Source organism: Xiphophorus maculatus, chromosome 9, assembly GCF_002775205.1.
Source record: "Xiphophorus maculatus strain JP 163 A chromosome 9, X_maculatus-5.0-male, whole genome shotgun sequence".
NCBI classification, from domain to species: Eukaryota; Metazoa; Chordata; class Actinopteri; order Cyprinodontiformes; family Poeciliidae; genus Xiphophorus; species Xiphophorus maculatus.
In genome coordinates this window covers 28991455-29009827 of record NC_036451.1, presented here as the reverse complement: position 1 = coordinate 29009827, position 18373 = coordinate 28991455, and the positions used below count along the sequence as shown (strand labels likewise).

Sequence of the window (18373 nt, the reverse complement as noted above, 5' to 3'; positions counted from 1 at the left end):
AAACCATAAACTTTGCCTGCTGCTGCCATCAAATCTCTGGCCATAGCAAGTAGTGGTGCACTGATTGCAGCTTTCTGGCTGATCACTGGTCTTTAAAAACATCTGACCTGCTGTTATAATTTTATTTATTTTTCTGTCTGAAAAGTTACTAAGCGACAAAGTTGCTAAGTTCGCAACAATGGGGTGACTAGAGTTAGCCACCAGGTTACACACACACAGGAACCGTGGGGTGGGAGGTAAAATGGACAGTGGCTGATTTTCAGGCCTTTGTGGAGGCAGATAAGATCAGCTTCTCATGTCTCAGCCAATCACCGATCTCCCAAAATTGGGGCTGACTGGCCGGCCAGTTTATCGTTGCTCCCCTAAGTTCAAGTTCTGTGTATGTAGAGTATTAATCAATTTGAATATTTAATTTCCTGATATTAATGTTTATGGTTGCCTTGCAGAAAAGCTTGGTGAATATGGTTCATCACATGGGTGGGACAATCCGGAAAGACTTCAGCGCCAAGGTCACTCATCTTGTTGCTTATTCCACTCATGGAGAGAAATACAGGGTCTGTATTTCTATCATCATGTTTGTGTCCAGCATGTATATGTGTGTATAATAATGTGTGTTCAGTTTGTTGTGGAAAGCAAAAAGTAGACATATTTTTCATGAATCCCATCAGGAATCAGATATTTCTGGGTTAGTTTGCTGTAGTTAAAAAAATGTTTATGGAAATATGAAATGGTACTTAGAGCTCACCACCAAGATGGAAGAATGTGGAAAATCTTTAAAACTCTGTCCTTTACACATCCAAATCTGAGAGCCTCCTGCCCCCCAAGAATTCTGAACTAGAGATTTAGAATTTTTGTTCTTTCTGTTCAGACTTGACAAATAGGAACTTTTTAAAAAGTAACCCACAGCAGTGTAGTTGCCTTAGCTTCCTTAAAATATTTCAAGACTTTCCAGGACTTTAGAGTAATGGTCTTTAAGTCTGTTTTTTCCTTCAGTATATTTGACACTTTCTTGACATCACCAGACTTTTATTTTGATCGGTACTTCTTCTTTATACGGTGCTGTTGTTAGATATCAATCATTACATAGGTATCAATGCATCATATATAGTTTTTCACCTGCAGTAGTACTAATGGTAGTTGGTAACGTTTTCTGAAGATAAATTAACCATCATTTATCTCCAGAAATTGTTTTTATTCTTCTTTCTGTTTTGCACCTGGAGGAGAAAGTTGTTGTGCTTATGGTGCATGAAACAAAACCAGAAGCCGTTATAATGAGCTACACCAGTAGCTTATGGTTTTTTTCTTCTCTGTATTGTCTCAGCTAGCGGTGTGTATGGGAACTCCCATTTTTTCTCCATCTTGGATACAGAAGGCATGGGAAAAAAGAGACCATGTGTGAGTAAAACATCATTCTTTAACACCACTAGCCTGGGAAAAACCAGTAACTTGTCCTACACTATCTGCTTTTTCTGGGCTCTTGGCTGTTGACAAACAATTGCTTCCTGGAGCCGAGGACTCCGTGGAACTTTTAAATTTTACCCACTTGCTAATGTTTGCCTGTGATATATGTAATGTGTCAGTACAATGTTATGAAGCTTACCGGAAATGTCCTGCGCTGTAAACATCCATCCTCCACTGTGAAGAGGGAAGTGCTGATCTGAGCAAGGTGCTTGTTAATGTTAGTTCAGTATTTGGATGAGTGACAAACATGGACTGAACATCTTCGTTCTCTTCCTTTGCTGCCATTGCTAAAACTATAGGCAGACTACAATTTTAAAACAGGAAAGAAAATCAACATCATTGTCACAACTTGTCCTTCTGTTTGCTGATTAGTCTGGTCAAAAAATCTACAAGAGACAATCCAAGTAAAGAGGAGAATGCCCAGACTGTGCTGGAAGCGAGAATTTTTTTTTTGAGCAGAGTTGCACAGGAAGGCAATGGCCAGTATCGAAATAAACCTAAACATCCTGAAAGCAGATGAAAAGACTACCGTATGAAGTACCAGTTTACTCTGGTGTGTAAACCGGTTTCTTTTGCGCTTAACACCACAATATAAAGTAGAGATGCACCTTTATGAAAATTTGGGCCTAAAGAGGACATTAATAATTATATAATGGCCACTAATTGATTTTTACTGATATTATACTTCCATACTCTTTTGTCACCTTGCAAAAAACAACCACACAATGCTGATTTCCCCAATTCTTCTCTGCTTCATTTAAACACCCTACAATCTTTTGCTCTATCACTGTCAAATGACCAAACAAATATCACGTGACTAACTCCCCCATCCAGAAACAATCAACAAAATAGTAATAAATATCAGTTGTTATTATTGAGTTTTATTTATCAGACCGACATCATTGTTGTAAATATTGACTATCTGCCAGTACCGTCGTTAGTGCACATATATTGCTCGCTAATCTAAAACAGCATATGATTAAAATAAACATAAATGCTGAAAATGTGTTTCACAGACATTCCTGAGCAACCTTGTTTCTCTCATTCTTCATTAAGTCATTTTCATGCCAATGATGAGGAGTTCCGAACAGAGTTCAAAGTCCCTCCCTTCCAGAACTGCATCCTCAGTTTTTTGGGTTTCTCAGAGGAAGAGAAGTTCAACATGGAGGAGAGAACTCTTAAACATGGTTAGTGATTTAATTCATATGGAGGTGTTTTTTTTTCTCCTGTAAATTTTACTTCCTTACATTTAGCAAAGTTGTACTTTAAATTTATTTATTTTATTTAATTTTTTAATGGGTTAATCAAACAATATAGTATGTCACCAAAGATATTATTTAAGTATTTTCTCAGATTAAGTACTTTGTGCTACTGGATAAAGTAAAAATCATTTCAGAAACAACTTCTGGTTTGAAAAATGTTTTAGGGAATGATTTTTTTTTTGCCACCTGGTATCACATGACATTATGGTTTACTCAGGAACTACAAAGTTGTGTGTTTCTGACGGTGAAGTCAGCATAACCAGTTCTCATTACACACATGATATCTTTACCATAAAGTCTAAAGTAGGATATTGTAGAAGCTGACTTTCATACTATCTACAGTCAAGCAAATAGCAAAATGAGCTGCAAGCATGTGAATGATGCAAACTACAAAACACAAAAAATGAAGAACAAATGCAACAGAAAAATGCTGCAAACACAGAAGAAAGTAGCAAAAAGGTAAATGCCACAAAACGCTGCAAACTTGCTCCAGAAAACTGAAGTTCTCCAGATTACTAGGGGCAGTCAACATAAATATGCTGCCGTTTGGTTTTCCGTTGTCAAGGTGGAACCACATCTGGCTGACTTGGTGGATCATTAGTTCATAAAAATGTTCACTTTTGATAAAAACCTGAACTTTTCTGTCTTCCAGAGGTGACTACAGTACCAGTGTGGCTCATAGCACTGGATAGAGTTCAATAGAACCTCCTTAAGTTTTAGAAAACTATATGATAGAGTTACATTATTGGTAAATGTAGTAAAGTGTCACTAGCAGCAGTAAATTAAATAACATTTCTACTGATTTGGGAAAAGAAAGCAGTGAAGCTCCTTTCTGAAATTCATCTTATTTTTAATATTGAATATATAAATGTTTTGGTGTCTGCATTCAGTTTCTGAATTAGTTTTAGTTGAGGTTATCATGTTCCTGTAGAAGCTTAAGCATATAGTCAGCATTTAGAAGTTTGATACCTTCAGAGGTTCATCATTTACTCTGATGGATGGATTTCCCTGGCGGTGTGTGTGACAGGTGGCCAATATGCTGAGGTTGGAGATGACCAATGTACACACATGGTGGTGGAGGAGAACTCTGTGAAGGATCTGCCAGTGTCTCCCTCCCAGAAACTCTTTGTTGTCAAACAGGAGGTGAGCTCTTAATATTTCTGTGTATTACTTCAATGGAAAGTCTAATTTAGTAAAAAAATTCTACTCAGTCTACTGTAGATTCTCTACAGTAATCAACTGATTGCATAGTTAATTTGACTTTGAAACACACTGCAATGCAACATTTGCGGAAAACATTAATCTATCCATTATCTTACACACTTACCCTGTGGGGACGAGAGGCGTGCTGGTGTCTATCTTCAGCGGTTAGTGGGTGAGAGGCGGGGTCACCCTGGACAGGTTGCCAGTCTATTTCAACTCCTGAAAACAATTTGTTAAATTTATACATGAGATTTTACAATTTTTATGACTTTTCATCTCCACAATTATTAACGAAAATACATAAAGGGGAAAACCAACTGAGGGAGATGAGAGAGGGATACAAGTTCTCTGTAGGGATGCACCAGCTCACTATTTTCACTTCCGATACCGATATCTGAGGTTTAGTATTGGCCTATGTTGTTGAGAATTTGTTTTGGGTTTAAGCAGGATTTGCTTAAGACTTATTATTTGGGATATTACAATTTAATATAAGTAACTACTTTAGTTGCAGTTGTTTCATAAATCTAGTTAGCATTTGATAGTTAGTATCTGGTTCAAAACTGACTATTGTGGACCTTTAACAGAATGGACTCTATATCCCATGATGCTTTAGAACTAATAGAAGAAGAACTTGAGGTTGGAGGAAGAAGTGTACTTAGGACCGTTGGTTTTCCGAGAAAAGAGCTATGTTAGCTGAATGCCTACACTGTCGTATATTATTATGTACGATTCGTTCATCCCTTTTTTTATTCACTAAAGTTTATCTGAATAATCCATCCGACTCCTTTTCGTCTTTGAATTAGTCTAATATACAACAGATGTATTCTCATTCAGAAAACTAGAGCTGAATTGACTTTCTTTTTTTTAAACCCAAACATAAATGTACTGAATTACAAATTTATTTGACAACTCTGCACCAGTACAGTACGCTTAAAAATATCAGATCTGTTTATCTCTAGTCCTTTGCCAAGTCCTTTAAGATTCTATCACATCTTTTAAAAAAAAAAGCTTTATTAACTTCTTTTCTTCGCTACAACCGTATCAGGATCCTGTTGTTAAACCACATTTAGTGCAAACTGTTCATTCTTCCTGTTTGTAATGAGCTGAGTACTGTGGTCTGGTTGTTCATGTCTACATTGTTAATGACCGTTTCTGTGCTGAAGTGGTTCTGGGGAAGCATTCAGATGGACGCTCGAGCTGGAGAGTCCATGTACCTGTATGAAAAGGTGAGTATGTTTAACTTCTCACACACTTAAATAAACAGTAGAAAAGAACTCGTTGCCACAATATAAATGCATGACCAGATGTAGACCGACAAGTTGCTGATCTGTACTGCTGTGCTGCAGAACGACAGTCCCACCATGAAGAAAGCCGTGTCCCTGCTGTCCCTCACCACCCCCACCTCCAACCGCAAACGCCGGCGTCTCAGGGACACCCTCGCTCAGCTCACCAAGGAAACAGAGATCTCCCCCTTTCCGCCACCACGTAAAAGGCCATCAGCAGAACACTCCCTGTCTATTGGCTCTCTGCTGGACATCTCCAATACCCCTGAAACCTGCAAGGCATTAGGAGGTGAGAACCACACCAATATGCTCCTTTTCCTCACCCAGAGGAGAACATGAAATAACTCAGACAACTATGCGCATTTTTTCACTGTCATAAGAGAATCATACCACCCCTCTTTATTCCAGAAGACAGATTAGAGGACAGTACTGTGACCAGGGCAAGGATAAGAAGAAGGAAAACCAGAGAAAGGAGGTCTAGGTCAGGCAGGGAAAGAAGGAGAAAAAGGTCCCACCGGAGTGCTGGTCGGCAAACCTCTGAAAATCAGCAGCAAGGAACGTGTGCAGGTTAGCTTCTGTTTTCAGGTTCGGTCTGTGATGAGCCAACAGCCATGTGTCACAGTACGTTTAGAGATCGTTATCCAGAAAACATGGATTTTCTGACTTAAATTCCCTGGGTATTTCAGATCCAACCACCCTTCTTCCCAGGTTTTCCTTTAAATTTCCATCCATACATTTTCTTACAGCATTCTTTCTTACTCCAGAGGAGTGCTGTTGCCTATCTCCAGCGAACATTTCGGGTGAGAGGCGGGGTCACCCTGGACAGGTCGCCAGTCTGTCGCAGGGAAACAGAGACAGACAGGACAAACAACCATGCACACACACATTCACACCTAAGGAGAATTTATACAGACCAATTAACCTAACAGTCATGTTTTTGGACTGTGGGAGGAAGTCGGAGTGCCTGGAGAGAACCCACCATGCACATGGAGAACATGCAAACTCCATGCCGAAAGACCCCGGGCCGGGACTCAAACCCAGGACCTTCTTGCTGCAAGGCAACAGTGCTACCAACTGCGCCATTAAATTTCCAACTTCAACAAAGTTCTTGACTGAACCTGTGTTTTTATGAAGTTCAGTTTATTTTTATAGCAACCAATTGGCATCAAATATCGTCATCGGACACTTTACAAAAAGTCATATAAGTTCAACCACACATTCATACCAGTTAATCCTGGCTATCAATCAGTATGATGAGCATATGGCAACAGCAGATAATCACTGTCGCTGGTCAACAATCCTTCATACACGCAAGCATGTAGTGACGGTAGAGAGGAAAACCTCCCTTTAACAGGAAGAAACCTCCAGCAGAACCAGAACCTGGCTCAATACAAGTGGCCATCTGCCATGGCCAACTGGAGGTTTGAGAAGACAGAGCAAAAACAGATGAACTAATGTAGGATTACTGTAAGTGCGCAAGCTCTCACTAGTCTAGCCCCTTAAAGCTCTTTCATACGCGACACGTTTCTTCTAGAAAAAAGAGGTCTTGAATCCGACGGTCATCTTTCAGTCTTTACTGAACTTAAAAGAACATAAAAATAACAAACAGATTCAAAACATATAGAAAGTGACGGTCAAAAGACTGTGTTACTCTCCAGGTGCCAGACTTCTACAAAGAGCAAGTACTTTCGTCTTGGATAAACTAATTAGTCACTAACCAATCAAAAGGCACCATGTCATAAGCTCAAACACAATACAGTTAAGACGCTTATCTTTTTCAAATAACAGGAAATACACAAACACAAATAACATTTTGTATTAGGTTCCAAAAATGTATACATGGCTCCTACATTTTCCGACCCCTAATTGACTATGTATTAGCATCTCAATTACAAACTCAACTTAAAATGGAGCCATAAATAGTCAAATACCTTAACAAAACCTTGTTTTTTTTTTGTTTGTTTTTTTTACGTGGTTACAAAAACAATCTTTTAATAAATTCTCTATTGTTTCATTCTCCTTGCAATAAGCACAATTTTGTAATCGGCCTTTGGATGATGCTTGTCTTCGTCTTGACTTCTGCGCTCCGAACCGTTCCTTTGGAGTCTGGCATGACGTTGACGATTCTACCCAACATCCAAGAATGTCTCTGAGAGAATGAATCAGCAACTAGTACGACATCTCCGACCTTGAAGTTTCGTTTTAGGCCAAGCCATTTTTGTCGTTCCTGCAATAGAGGCAGGTACTCCTGTGACCATCTTCGCCAGAACAAATCTGCCATATACTGGACTTGTCTCCATTGACGGCGAGAATAGACATCCTCCTTGACAAACGTACCAGGAGAAAAGATAGGTTGTCCCTTCAGCAGAAGCAGATGGTTTGGCGTAAGAGGCTCAAGATCATTTGGATCGTCTGTGTTCATGGTTAAGGGTCTTCCATTAATGATACTCTCAACTTCACATAAAAGAGTCTGCAGTCCTTCATCATCCAGTATCTGTTGCTTAACAACGGAACTTATGACTTTTCTAACAGTACGTATCTGACGTTCCCAGACTCCTCCATGATGAGATGCAGCAGGTGAATTGAAAATCCACTGTACTCCTTTTTGCATCATGGCGTCATTAATGCGAGAGTGGTCCAGCTCTTTCAATGCCTCCTTTAACTCTCTCTCTGCTCCAACAAAATTTGTTCCATTGTCAGAGCGAATGATGGAAACTTGTCCTCTTCTGCTTTGAAAACGACGCAGAGTGTTAATACATGAATCTGTATCGAGTGACTGGGCAACTTCAATATGTACAGCTCTGACAGTTAGACATGTGAAAAGCACTCCATAACGTTTGACCTTGACACGCCCTCTTTTGACCTCAAAAGGACCAAAATAATCCACACCTGTGTTGGTAAAAGGTGGTTTATCAGGAAGCAGACGGTCGGGTGGCAGATCTGCCATTTTTTGTTGCCCTGGTTTTGCATGCAGTCTTCTGCAGAGGTTGCACTCCGAGATTACCTTTCTAACAGCTGTATTGGCTGCTGGTATCCAATATTTTTGTCGCATTCTGGCCAAAACATGATTTCTGCCACCATGTCCTGTCACTTGGTGAATATGATGCAGAATGAGGTTGGCTATTCTGTGATGTCTATGCAGAATGGCAGGATGCTTGGTCTCTTCTGGCATTTTCAATCTATTCAGACGTCCCCCTACTCTCAAAACACCATCTTGTAGGTATGGATCTAATCTGGAGGTTGAACTGGTTCTGCCCACCTGTGCGCTTCCATGCTCCAAAGTTCTGATTTCAACTGCATAAGTTTGTCTTTGACTGAACTTGACCAACTCTGTTTCAGCTTTGGACAAATCTTCAACAGTGAGCATTTTCTTTTCCAACTTTCTTTTAAATGTGATCATCTGTTGTTCAACTAAAATCTCAACTTTCTCTGGATCTTTTTCAGATTGCTGCACCTTTAGTACAGTTTCTTTCTCTTTTTACTCGGGTATCTCAGAGTCTCTTTCAGGCGCAAAATCCAGGCAACGGCCTTTTTGAGCTTATGCCAGCTGGAATAATGCTCGATAAGTCGACTCATTGTCTCATCGTTTTTCCATGGTTTTGCACACGTCGTTGCAACTGTTGTTCTTACTTCATTCTGTTCCATTAGCCTAGAATGTTTAGGTTGTTTTAGCCAATGCTCTTCATTTAACAGGAAACTTGGTCCTTGAAACCAACTTACACTTTTGATGAAGCTTTCAATTTTCAAACCTCTTGATGCCAGATCCGCTGGATTTTGTGAACTGCACACATATTTCCACTGAGATCGGTCTGTCAGTTCCCTGATCAAAGAGATCCGGTTTGCCACAAACGTTTTGAAGCGAATGCTGTTATTTTCAATGTAGCTCAGTACTGTGGTACTGTCGGTCCAGAAGACTGATTTCTTCAGTGGTAGTTGAAGTTCTTCTGTCAGCATCCGATCCACTTTGACTGCAATCACTGCTGCTGTTAATTCCATTCTGGGAATTGTCATTTGTTTAAGAGGTGCTACCCTGGATTTACCTATCAGGAATGACACTTGTGTTTCACCTCGTTCATTAGTCAACAAAAGATATGACACAACTCCATATCCATCCTGGCTAGCGTCGGAAAAGAGATGAATTTGTGCAGACTTTGTGGGTCCAAATGTAGCAGGCTTTACACATCTGCTCATACTGAGTTCAGAAAGCTTGTCGAGATCTGACAACCATCTTAGCCATGTCCGGCTTGACTGTTCTGAGATTTCTTCATCCAATCCCCGCTTCTCTTTGTAAAGCTCTCTCAGAATAAGTTTAACAGGTAGAAGAAGTGGTGCCAAAAATCCTAAAGGATCATACACAGAGCTGGCAACAGATAAAATGCCTCTTCTTGTGCATGGCTTGTTTGGCAGCTGAACTTTGAACTTGAAGCTATCAGAACTTGTGCACCACTGCACGCCCAAAGCTCGTTCTAAAGGAAGCTTATTGTGTTACAAATCCAAATCTTTAACAGGTGCTCTTTCACTGTCAGGAATGGAGTACAACAGAGCTTTATTATTGCTCATCCACTTAGTCAAACGGAACCCACCACTTTCACACAATGTCATCAGTTCTTTTGCTTCTTCTTCTGTTGGCACTGACTTTAGACAGTCATCCATGTAGACGTTCTTCAGAACTGTCTGTGTCGCTTCTGCTGATGTATTTGTATTTCCATCTTCAGCAGTTCTTCTCAGTGCATATGAAGCACAACTGGGTGATGACGTGGCTCCAAACAGGTGCACGCACATTCTGTATTCTGCCGCTTCTTTAGTTTCGTCACCATCTGGCCATCAAAGAAAACGCAGCAAGTCTGCATCTTCGTCTGGAACTCTGACTTGATAGAACATAGATTCAATATCTGCCATCATGGCGACGGGCTCCTGTCTAAATCTGAGTAAAACTCCAATAAGAGTGTTCATGAGATCAGGTCCTTGCAGTAATTGATCGTTCAATGAATCTCCCTGGTAAGAAGCGGTACAGTCAAACACAACTCGCAGTTTTTTCTTTTTTGGATGGTACACTCCATGGTGTGGAATGAACCATACTCGACCATCACTGCGACTCAGCTGTTCTTCAGGGACTCTTACAGCATAACCTTTTTTCAATATGTTGTCCATGAAAGCTTTGTAGTCTTGACAAAAGTCTGAATTTCTACTCAGCTTCTTCTTCAAAGAGTTAAGCCTTTGTTCAGCAATACCACGATTGCGTGGCAATATCACATTGTCATTTTTCAAAGGCAACTTGATGCAATAATGACCATTGATGAATTGCGCTGATGTAGATACAGCATGCATGAACTGCTTATCCTGCTGAGACAGTTCTTGTTTGTCCTCATACTGTCGCTCTGGGAAATCTGCATTATACTGCTTCTCCAGCATGTCTTCAATGTTCAATACAGATATACGATTGACAAGAAAATCTTGTTTTTCAGTGACACGTGATTCACTATCTTGACATCTGCTGACTGGTCCATTTACCACCCAACCTAGGGCTGTTTTCACGGCATATGGTCCGTCATTCTGGCTGTTGACAATCTTCCATGGCTCCATAGCCTTGTGCGCATTAGCACCAATGAGAAGTCCAATATCTGACTCTAGTCTTGGAAGATGAACTTGTTTCAGGTAAGGCAATCTCTCCAAATCTTGCTCTTTTGGTATGTTACCCTTTGTTGCAGGAATGTCTGGTTGAGTGTACACATCTGGCAACATGATGAAGTCTTGTTCGTCAAGTCCACAAACCTCTAAATCTGTAAGGACATAACTACAGAGTTTCTGTTCCTGTGTCATTGTTCGAAGAAGGATTTCTTTCTTTTTTTCCTCGTACATTCAACTTTGTGGCCAGATCCTCAGTGCAAAAAGTTGCTGTGCTACCTTGATCCAGGAATGCATATGTCTTGATGATGGTTCTGTTTTTCTTGTGTCTTATCTGCACAGGCACAATGGGAAGTATGCATTCATTTTCTCCGGCCCCAGTGACTTCACCTTTTTTGGCTCCAGTGGACACAAGAGCACTTGTAACTTCGCTTGTGTTTTGTGGGTTGTCAACCACGTTTTCTTCTGACACAACATTCTGCTTCACCACATGTAGAATAGTTGGGTGCTTAAAAGAACACTCGGAACATGAGGCCTTTTTTCTACAAGCTTTGTATAGATGACCTGCAGTTAGACATCCAAAACAAAGACCATGTGACTTCAGAAACTGTATTCTGTCTTTCGAAGCCTTTTCTTTAATTTTGTTACAAACACTCAAAGCATGGCTGTTCTTACAATAAAGACATGGACTTTGAAAAGCACTGATGGTCTTGACTGAAGAAGTTGTTATATCACGTTGACTCTTAATGGTATCCTTTTCGGTGCAGGATATATTCACGGCAAAACTGCTTCTCTTTGAAAGGCCTTTTAGTTGGTCAGACTTTTTCTTTGAGCTGCTCTGGTTAGCTGGTGTGACATCAAGAATATCTCCAAAAAGCCGATCATTAGCAACCTTTGCTTGTTGATAGATGAACTCTACAAGATCAGGAAATTTGGCTCGCATTCCTTTTCTTTCTTGAATGCTGTAAGCATGGCTTCTCTTGGTCTTCACGTTTATCATCTTCACTTATCAGTTCACATAGTTCGTAATTAATGCGTTCATACTCTCGCAGACAATTGACAAACATTGGAAAATATTCTTCATTCATGAAATCAGTATTGCATTCATTCTGTTTCAATCTTTCAATGTTATTCTTCTCTTTTGTCAACTGTGACAGCTTTCCTCTTCTTTCTCCTTTTAATCTAGTGATTTTGTCATCTCGAGCTCGTTCTGTGGGCTTTGGCTCCCTCTTCTGTCCAACCTGCGCAAACTTTTACTTTACTTTAAATCTTCACACATAAATTGTGAGTCTCCAAACAGCTTCTTACTCTTCTAAAAAGTTCACAAACATGTGTGACAGAGTTTCTTTATGTGCAGGATTTCTTATCCGTAGTTCACGGGATTTATCTAGTTGACACGTGCTGGCTTAGTTAGCAAGTTAGCTTAGCAACCGAGCTGATGCCGGGGAAGCTTCTGTCGCCCTTGATAACAACTTAGTACTTACGGATTGTATTATTTCAACTCCGTCGTTTCCCTCAGAATTGAATCTCCGTTCGTCTGTAAGTCCTCTTTTCATTTTTACTTAGTCTTGAAGGAGTCCTCCCATGAGAAAATAGTCTTTTGACTTGATGTAAGTGCGCAAGCTCTCACTAGTCTAGCCCCTTAAAGCTCTTTCATACGCGACACGTTTCTTCTAGAAAAAAGAGGTCTTGAATCCGACGGTCATCTTTCAGTCTTTACTGAACTTAAAAGAACATAAAAATAACAAACAGATTCAAAACAAATAGAAAGTGACGGTCAAAAGACTGTGTTACTCTCCAGGTGCCAGACTTCTACAAAGAGCAAGTACTTTCGTCTTGGATAAACTAATTAGTCACTAACCAATCAAAAGGCACCATGTCATAAGCTCAAACACAATACAGTTAAGACGCTTATCTTTTTCAAATAACAGAGGAAATACACAAACACAAATAACATTTTGTATTAGGTTCCAAAAATGTATATATGGCTCCTACAATTACTTTTTATGTTAACGATGAGTAAAAAGTTAAAGTTGGAGAGGAGGCACCATTGGTTGATGCAGCATTATCTGAGCCGATGTCCTCCTCCAGGAAGGAATCTCAGCCAAGCGGAATGCAAGACCAGATATACCTTCTATGGAGAGAAAAATAACTGAGGGAAAACATAACAGTTAACATTTGAAGAAACGGCAAATAATGCAAACTGGAGAGCAGAAGAAGAAGAAAGCAGCCTGAGCCTGTAGAAGCATAACTACAAAGATGACTCAGGATAACGAAAGTTACGACTGTAACTACAATTCTATGAATCCCGGATGACTGCCAGAGGCGGTGCTTAAAGCACTGAATGATCACTCTTGCGCATGCACAGGTCGAGAATCTTATACCAACATGGTCACGTGTGACTCCCGGTGACACCGGTAAGTCTATATAGTCACGAGACAATGACAGCTCAGTCCCTTAAACTTCTCGCGAAACACGATGATTCCGAGGGACCAAGCACTCTGGCGGTCATCCGGGATTAATAGAACCGTAGTTACAGTCATATCTTTTGTTCTATTTCATCCCTCCTGACCCCCAGAGGCGGTGTTTAAAGCACTGGATGACGATTACCAACAGAGTCCTGAGGAATCACACACAGAAAAGAAACAACCCCAAAAACATGCCCACCTCACTGGGATGATGATGCGCGCCGGGATAAGATCCCCAAAAATGGGTGAAAGGCGGCCAAGTTAACCCTGTGAAACCTAGTAAAGGTATTTGGGGATGACCACGAGGCTGCTGCACATATAGTTTCCAGAGTGACCCCAGTCATAGTGGCCCATGACACAATAATGCTCCTGGTGAAATGGCACCATGCACCAGCAGGGCGTTGGCGACCCTGTAGAACATACGCTTGTTCCACCACGTTCACAATCCAACGTGCAAGACGCTGTTTAGAAAGGGCCTGCCCCTTGCGGGGTCCTGCGTACCAAACAGACTATCAGACTGCAACAGAGACGCTGTGAGTCTGACATATGCTTCCCGTGCCTGAACAGGGCAGAGAGGCTCATCAGGCCCATCTGCATCAAGGCGTACAAGCTGGAGGGGCACAGTGTGGCTCGCAGATGAGGCCACCTTACCCAGAACCAGCTGGGTTCCAACAGCAACAGGACTCGTGAACAGACAACGCATGTACAGTACAGACCAAAAGTTTGGACACACCTTTTAATTCAATGAGTTTCCTTTATTTTCTTTACTATTGACATTGTAGAGTCACACTGAAGGCATCAAAACTTTGAATAACACATGTGGAAATGTACACTAAACAAAAAAGTGTAAAACAACTGAAAATACCCCTTATATTCTAGTTTCTTCAAAGTAGCAACCTTTTGCTGTGATTACTGCTTTGTACACACTCTGCATTTTCTTGATGAGCTTCAAGAGGTATTCACCTGAAATGGTTTTCACTTCATAGGTGTGCCCTGTCAGGTTAATAAGTGGGATTTCTTGCCTTATAAATAGTCATGAAAATAGAGAAAACCCAGTGAATTAGAAGGTGTGTCCAAACTTTGGGTCTGTACTGTAGTTCATCCAACCGCTACGCCGAAGCCATGGCGAGGAGAAAAGCTGTCTTTTTGGACACACACTCAAGGCTCGCCTCTGCCAATGGCTCAAACGGAGGAGATCGCAGGGCAGTGAGGACAAGAGAGAGGTCCCACACAGGCACGAAAGGGCGTGTGGGAGGGTGCAAACATCAAGCACCTCTCAGAAACAAGGAAACATCATTGTTAGGGCCTAACGTTTCTCCACTCACCACCGTATGCCAGCAAGAAATGGCAGCAACAAACTTTCAGAGTGGATGGAGACCGACCTTGAAAAAGCAGTGCTTGAAGGAAGGTTAAAATAACAGAAACAGGACAGTGTACTGGGTCGTCATGTCTTGCATGACACCAGCTGCTAAAAACCTTCCACTTATGGGTGGAAGGTTTTTCCAGTCGTGCCAGAGCCCCTTCCAGTCATGTGGAAGAGGCCCTGGCATTAGTCATTGTATGTCTGATGTCTCCGTCATGGCCCGTAGCGGCCAAACCCAGAGTCGGAGGCGACTTGGATTGGTATGCAGGATCTGACCCCTCAGCTGTGACAGAAGGTCCTTCCTGTGGGGAAGAAGCATTGGAGAGCTGCAACAGAGCCCATGCAGCAGTGGAAACCAGGTTCTCCCTGGCCACCGGGGGGGCCACTAGAAGGACCTGATGCCCCTCCTGAAGGACTCTCAGGAGTGTTGGGCCTATCAGGGGAAGCGGTGGAAAAGCGTAGAGCAGCACTCTCGGCCAGTCGTGTGCCAGTGTGTCCTGACCCAGGGGAGTGGCATTGTCTACCAGGGAAACCCAAAGTGGGCAATGTGTTGAGTCTTCGGACGCAAAGAGATCCATAGCTGCTTTTGCGTACCCCTCCCAAATGACCCCCACTACCTCTGGGTGGAGCCTCCACTCCCCCGGTGGTGGGCATCCCCGAGACAGAACATCGGCCGGAACATTCTGCACCCCTGGAATGTGGGCTGCCCTCAGGTTGGCAAAAAGAGGGGCAGCCTCTTTTTGCCAAGAGCCTTTGGGTCATCCTCAGCAATGTTTTCGACCGTGTTCCCCATTGATGGCTGATATGAAAAACCACTGAAGTATTGTCCAACCTCACCAGGACATGCCTTTTGCGCAGGTCTGTGAGGAAGTGTTGCAACGCCTACTGCACAGCCTCCAACTCCAAGGCGTTGATGTGCTGCAGTTTTTCCCGCAGAGACCATGTGTCCCGGGCAATCTGTTGCTGCCACGACGCCCCCCATCCTGTGGTGGATGTGTCGGTAGAGACAACCTCTTGTCGACACGGCAGTGAGCCCAGTGGAACCCCCTTTTTCATAAACACTGCATCTCACCACTGAGCCAGTGATGCGAGGCAATGAGAGGACACCAGCAGTTTTCTGCGATGGTGCAGTGTACGAGATGGGTCTCGTACACTAGGCATCTGCAGTGGTCGCAGAGACAACAGTCCCAGGGGTACTACTGTAGTGGCAGCAGTCAGCTTGCCCAACAGACAAGATAAGCAATAAAGGGGGGTAGCATTTGCTGAATGCCCTCGACACTCTGAGGCGATGGGCGAGCAGTCATAGTGAGGGAGTCCATCGTGATTCCAAGAAACGTGACCTCTTGAGATGGAACTAGGTTGCTCTTCTACCGGTTCACGAAGACCCAATGGGTCTATGTGATTGAGTAATATGTGTGTGTTTGCAGCCAGCTGCTTGAGCTTCTGTGGGAGCACAGATGAGCCAGTCGTCCAAGTAGGGCAGGATCTTCAACCCCTTGGCCTGCAGAGGACACAGGGCCACAGCCACGCACCGAGTGAACACACGTGGGGACAGAGAGAGACCGAATGGAAGAACTCTGAACTGAAAATGCTTGTCCTGAAATGCAAAGTGGAGAAACTGCCAATGATGTGGTGCAATCGGGACATGAAAGTATGCGTCCCTCAAGTCAACCAAGGTGAACCAGTTGGCTGGGGAGATTGTCTGAAGCACATCCCTGATGCTCAATATGTGGAAAGGGATGGTCTTCAAAAAACATTCAGACCTCTCAGGTCCAAAATTGGGCAGAGTCCACCAGTCTTTTTTGGGACTAAAAAATACTTTGAGTAAAAGCCCCCTGGATCCCGCAGGGGGTTGACAGGCAATATAGCGCCCTTGGCCAGCAAGGCATCTATCTTGTGGCTCAGAGTCTGAGCCTTTACCTGGTCGTGAATCACCATCATCTCAACTCGACCAGTAACAGGAGGGTGGCGGCGGGACTGTAGCGTGCAACCCCGGGTAAGTGTAGACACCACCCATGGATCGGAAACGAAAGCGGTCCAGCAACTGAGCTGGTCACCGCCAGCTCGGTGATGTCATTTCCAAGCCCCCCCTGCCCTTAAGAGGGCAGGAGGGTCGCAGAGTGAATTGCCTGGGTTGAGAAACGACTTGAGCCTGACCCCTGGATAGATCCCACTGGCCATGGGCAGGCATTGCAGCAGGCCATGGCTGCCGCACGGAGGGTGTACTCGGAGCTGGATAAGTGGGCGAAAGAGACACAGAGGCACTCCCACCAGGACGCTGTAATTGTCTGCGATGAAGGCCGGCCAACTGCTGCCTAGTACGAGAAGCCTGGGCTGACCGTTCCAAGGCTGCAATCGCAGCAGAGCCAAACAACTCCCCAGATACCACTGGAAGGCTCATCAGGGTCCTTGTACAGGCTTTGGTTAGAGGAGACTGTGCCAGCCAAACCTGGCGACGTGCCTGGACAAGGGTCGACAGGACACGGCCAATTTCCCTTGACAAAAGAGCAAATGCATGAAGAGATGCATCCATCAACCCCAGAGTAGGCGCATCAATCGCAAAGCCCTCCAAAGAGGCTGAGAGACCCAGTAATAAATGCGACAATGAGTTACCAAGTCGCTCCAAACGAGACCCTGAGTCATAGGCTCTACAGAGCAGATCATCAGTCACACGACACTGAGGACGAGGACACCTGGCATTAACTCTCAAAGCCTCATCTGGCGCCACAAGATGAGGCTTGTGGAGCCTCACAAGAGCTTGTGAGGCGTAAGAGACAAGAGGGGGTCTCTTACCCCCTCCTCCATAGCAGGTTTGATGCTATGGCAGGTTTGACAGAAGGCATATGCGCCCATGTTTATCATGGGCGCATATCATGGGCAAGATAAACATGGGCCCTGATGGCAGGGCCGCACCCTGCCATCAGAAGTCGGCCGTGAAAAGGCCTTAGCGTCTGCCCAACAGGCATGAACCTCCTTCACATATTCGGCAGATGGTGGAACCATAAAGGCCAACCTAGTAGTAGGGTGTCGAAAGAAAGCACTGGAGGCCGCAGGTTGGTTCTGTGGAGCATCCAGCTGCAACCGAGCAAGAGCAGTTCTCAAGGCGCGCCTATCGAACCATCTTCTATCGAGCCGGAAGAGATACGCGAACTGGCTGGCGACAGATGCGAGCCAGAGTCAAACTGATCTTGAAAAACAGTGCCAGATGCTGCCAGGGATATAACATTGTCTTCTAAAGGAGAGAGTCCTGAACCAATGCTCTGCCCTGGGTTAGGGTCTCCAGTCAGGCCATCGCCACGCCCGTCCCTAAGGGACTCAAGCAGCGCTTTCATCTCCTCCAGCTCAGAAGTGAGATGGGCCATCTGCCCAGATAGGCCCTCTGAATCCCTGGAGCTCTTCTTGGTCCTCTTCCGCAGAGGCCCTCAGGAGCCATAGGCTTCACAGGCTGGCTGGCACCTTGAAAGTCAGCCAAACGAGCAGTACGCAGGGACAAGGGCAGGACAGAACAATTAGGGCAGGCCGCATCAGTCAAGGCCTTTCTTAGGTGATCTGGCCCCAAACAAGAGGGACACAGATGATGCCCATCCTCCAACTGGAGAGGGGCCAAACAAGCTCTGCAGCACGGCACGTCCAGCATCTCACACTCACAGGACTAGGTCAGGTTGAGCTGAAATCACCACTCTTGATACTTAAGCCGACGAGTGAATA

General features: G+C 43.6%; 1 protein-coding gene across 1 annotated transcript in view; it reads left to right on the top strand.

Moving 5' to 3' along the window:
• The window catches only part of ect2 (epithelial cell transforming 2), a 54170-nt gene that overhangs the window by 13885 nt on the left and 21912 nt on the right, over positions 1 to 18373 (top strand). The window contains exons 7-13 of the mRNA XM_023339531.1: positions 447 to 554; positions 1322 to 1395; positions 2518 to 2648; positions 3751 to 3866; positions 5090 to 5152; positions 5273 to 5498; positions 5618 to 5776. Of these exons, the coding sequence (XP_023195299.1) occupies positions 447 to 554; positions 1322 to 1395; positions 2518 to 2648; positions 3751 to 3866; positions 5090 to 5152; positions 5273 to 5498; positions 5618 to 5776 (877 nt within the window). The remainder of the gene's footprint in view (positions 1 to 446; positions 555 to 1321; positions 1396 to 2517; positions 2649 to 3750; positions 3867 to 5089; positions 5153 to 5272; positions 5499 to 5617; positions 5777 to 18373) is intronic.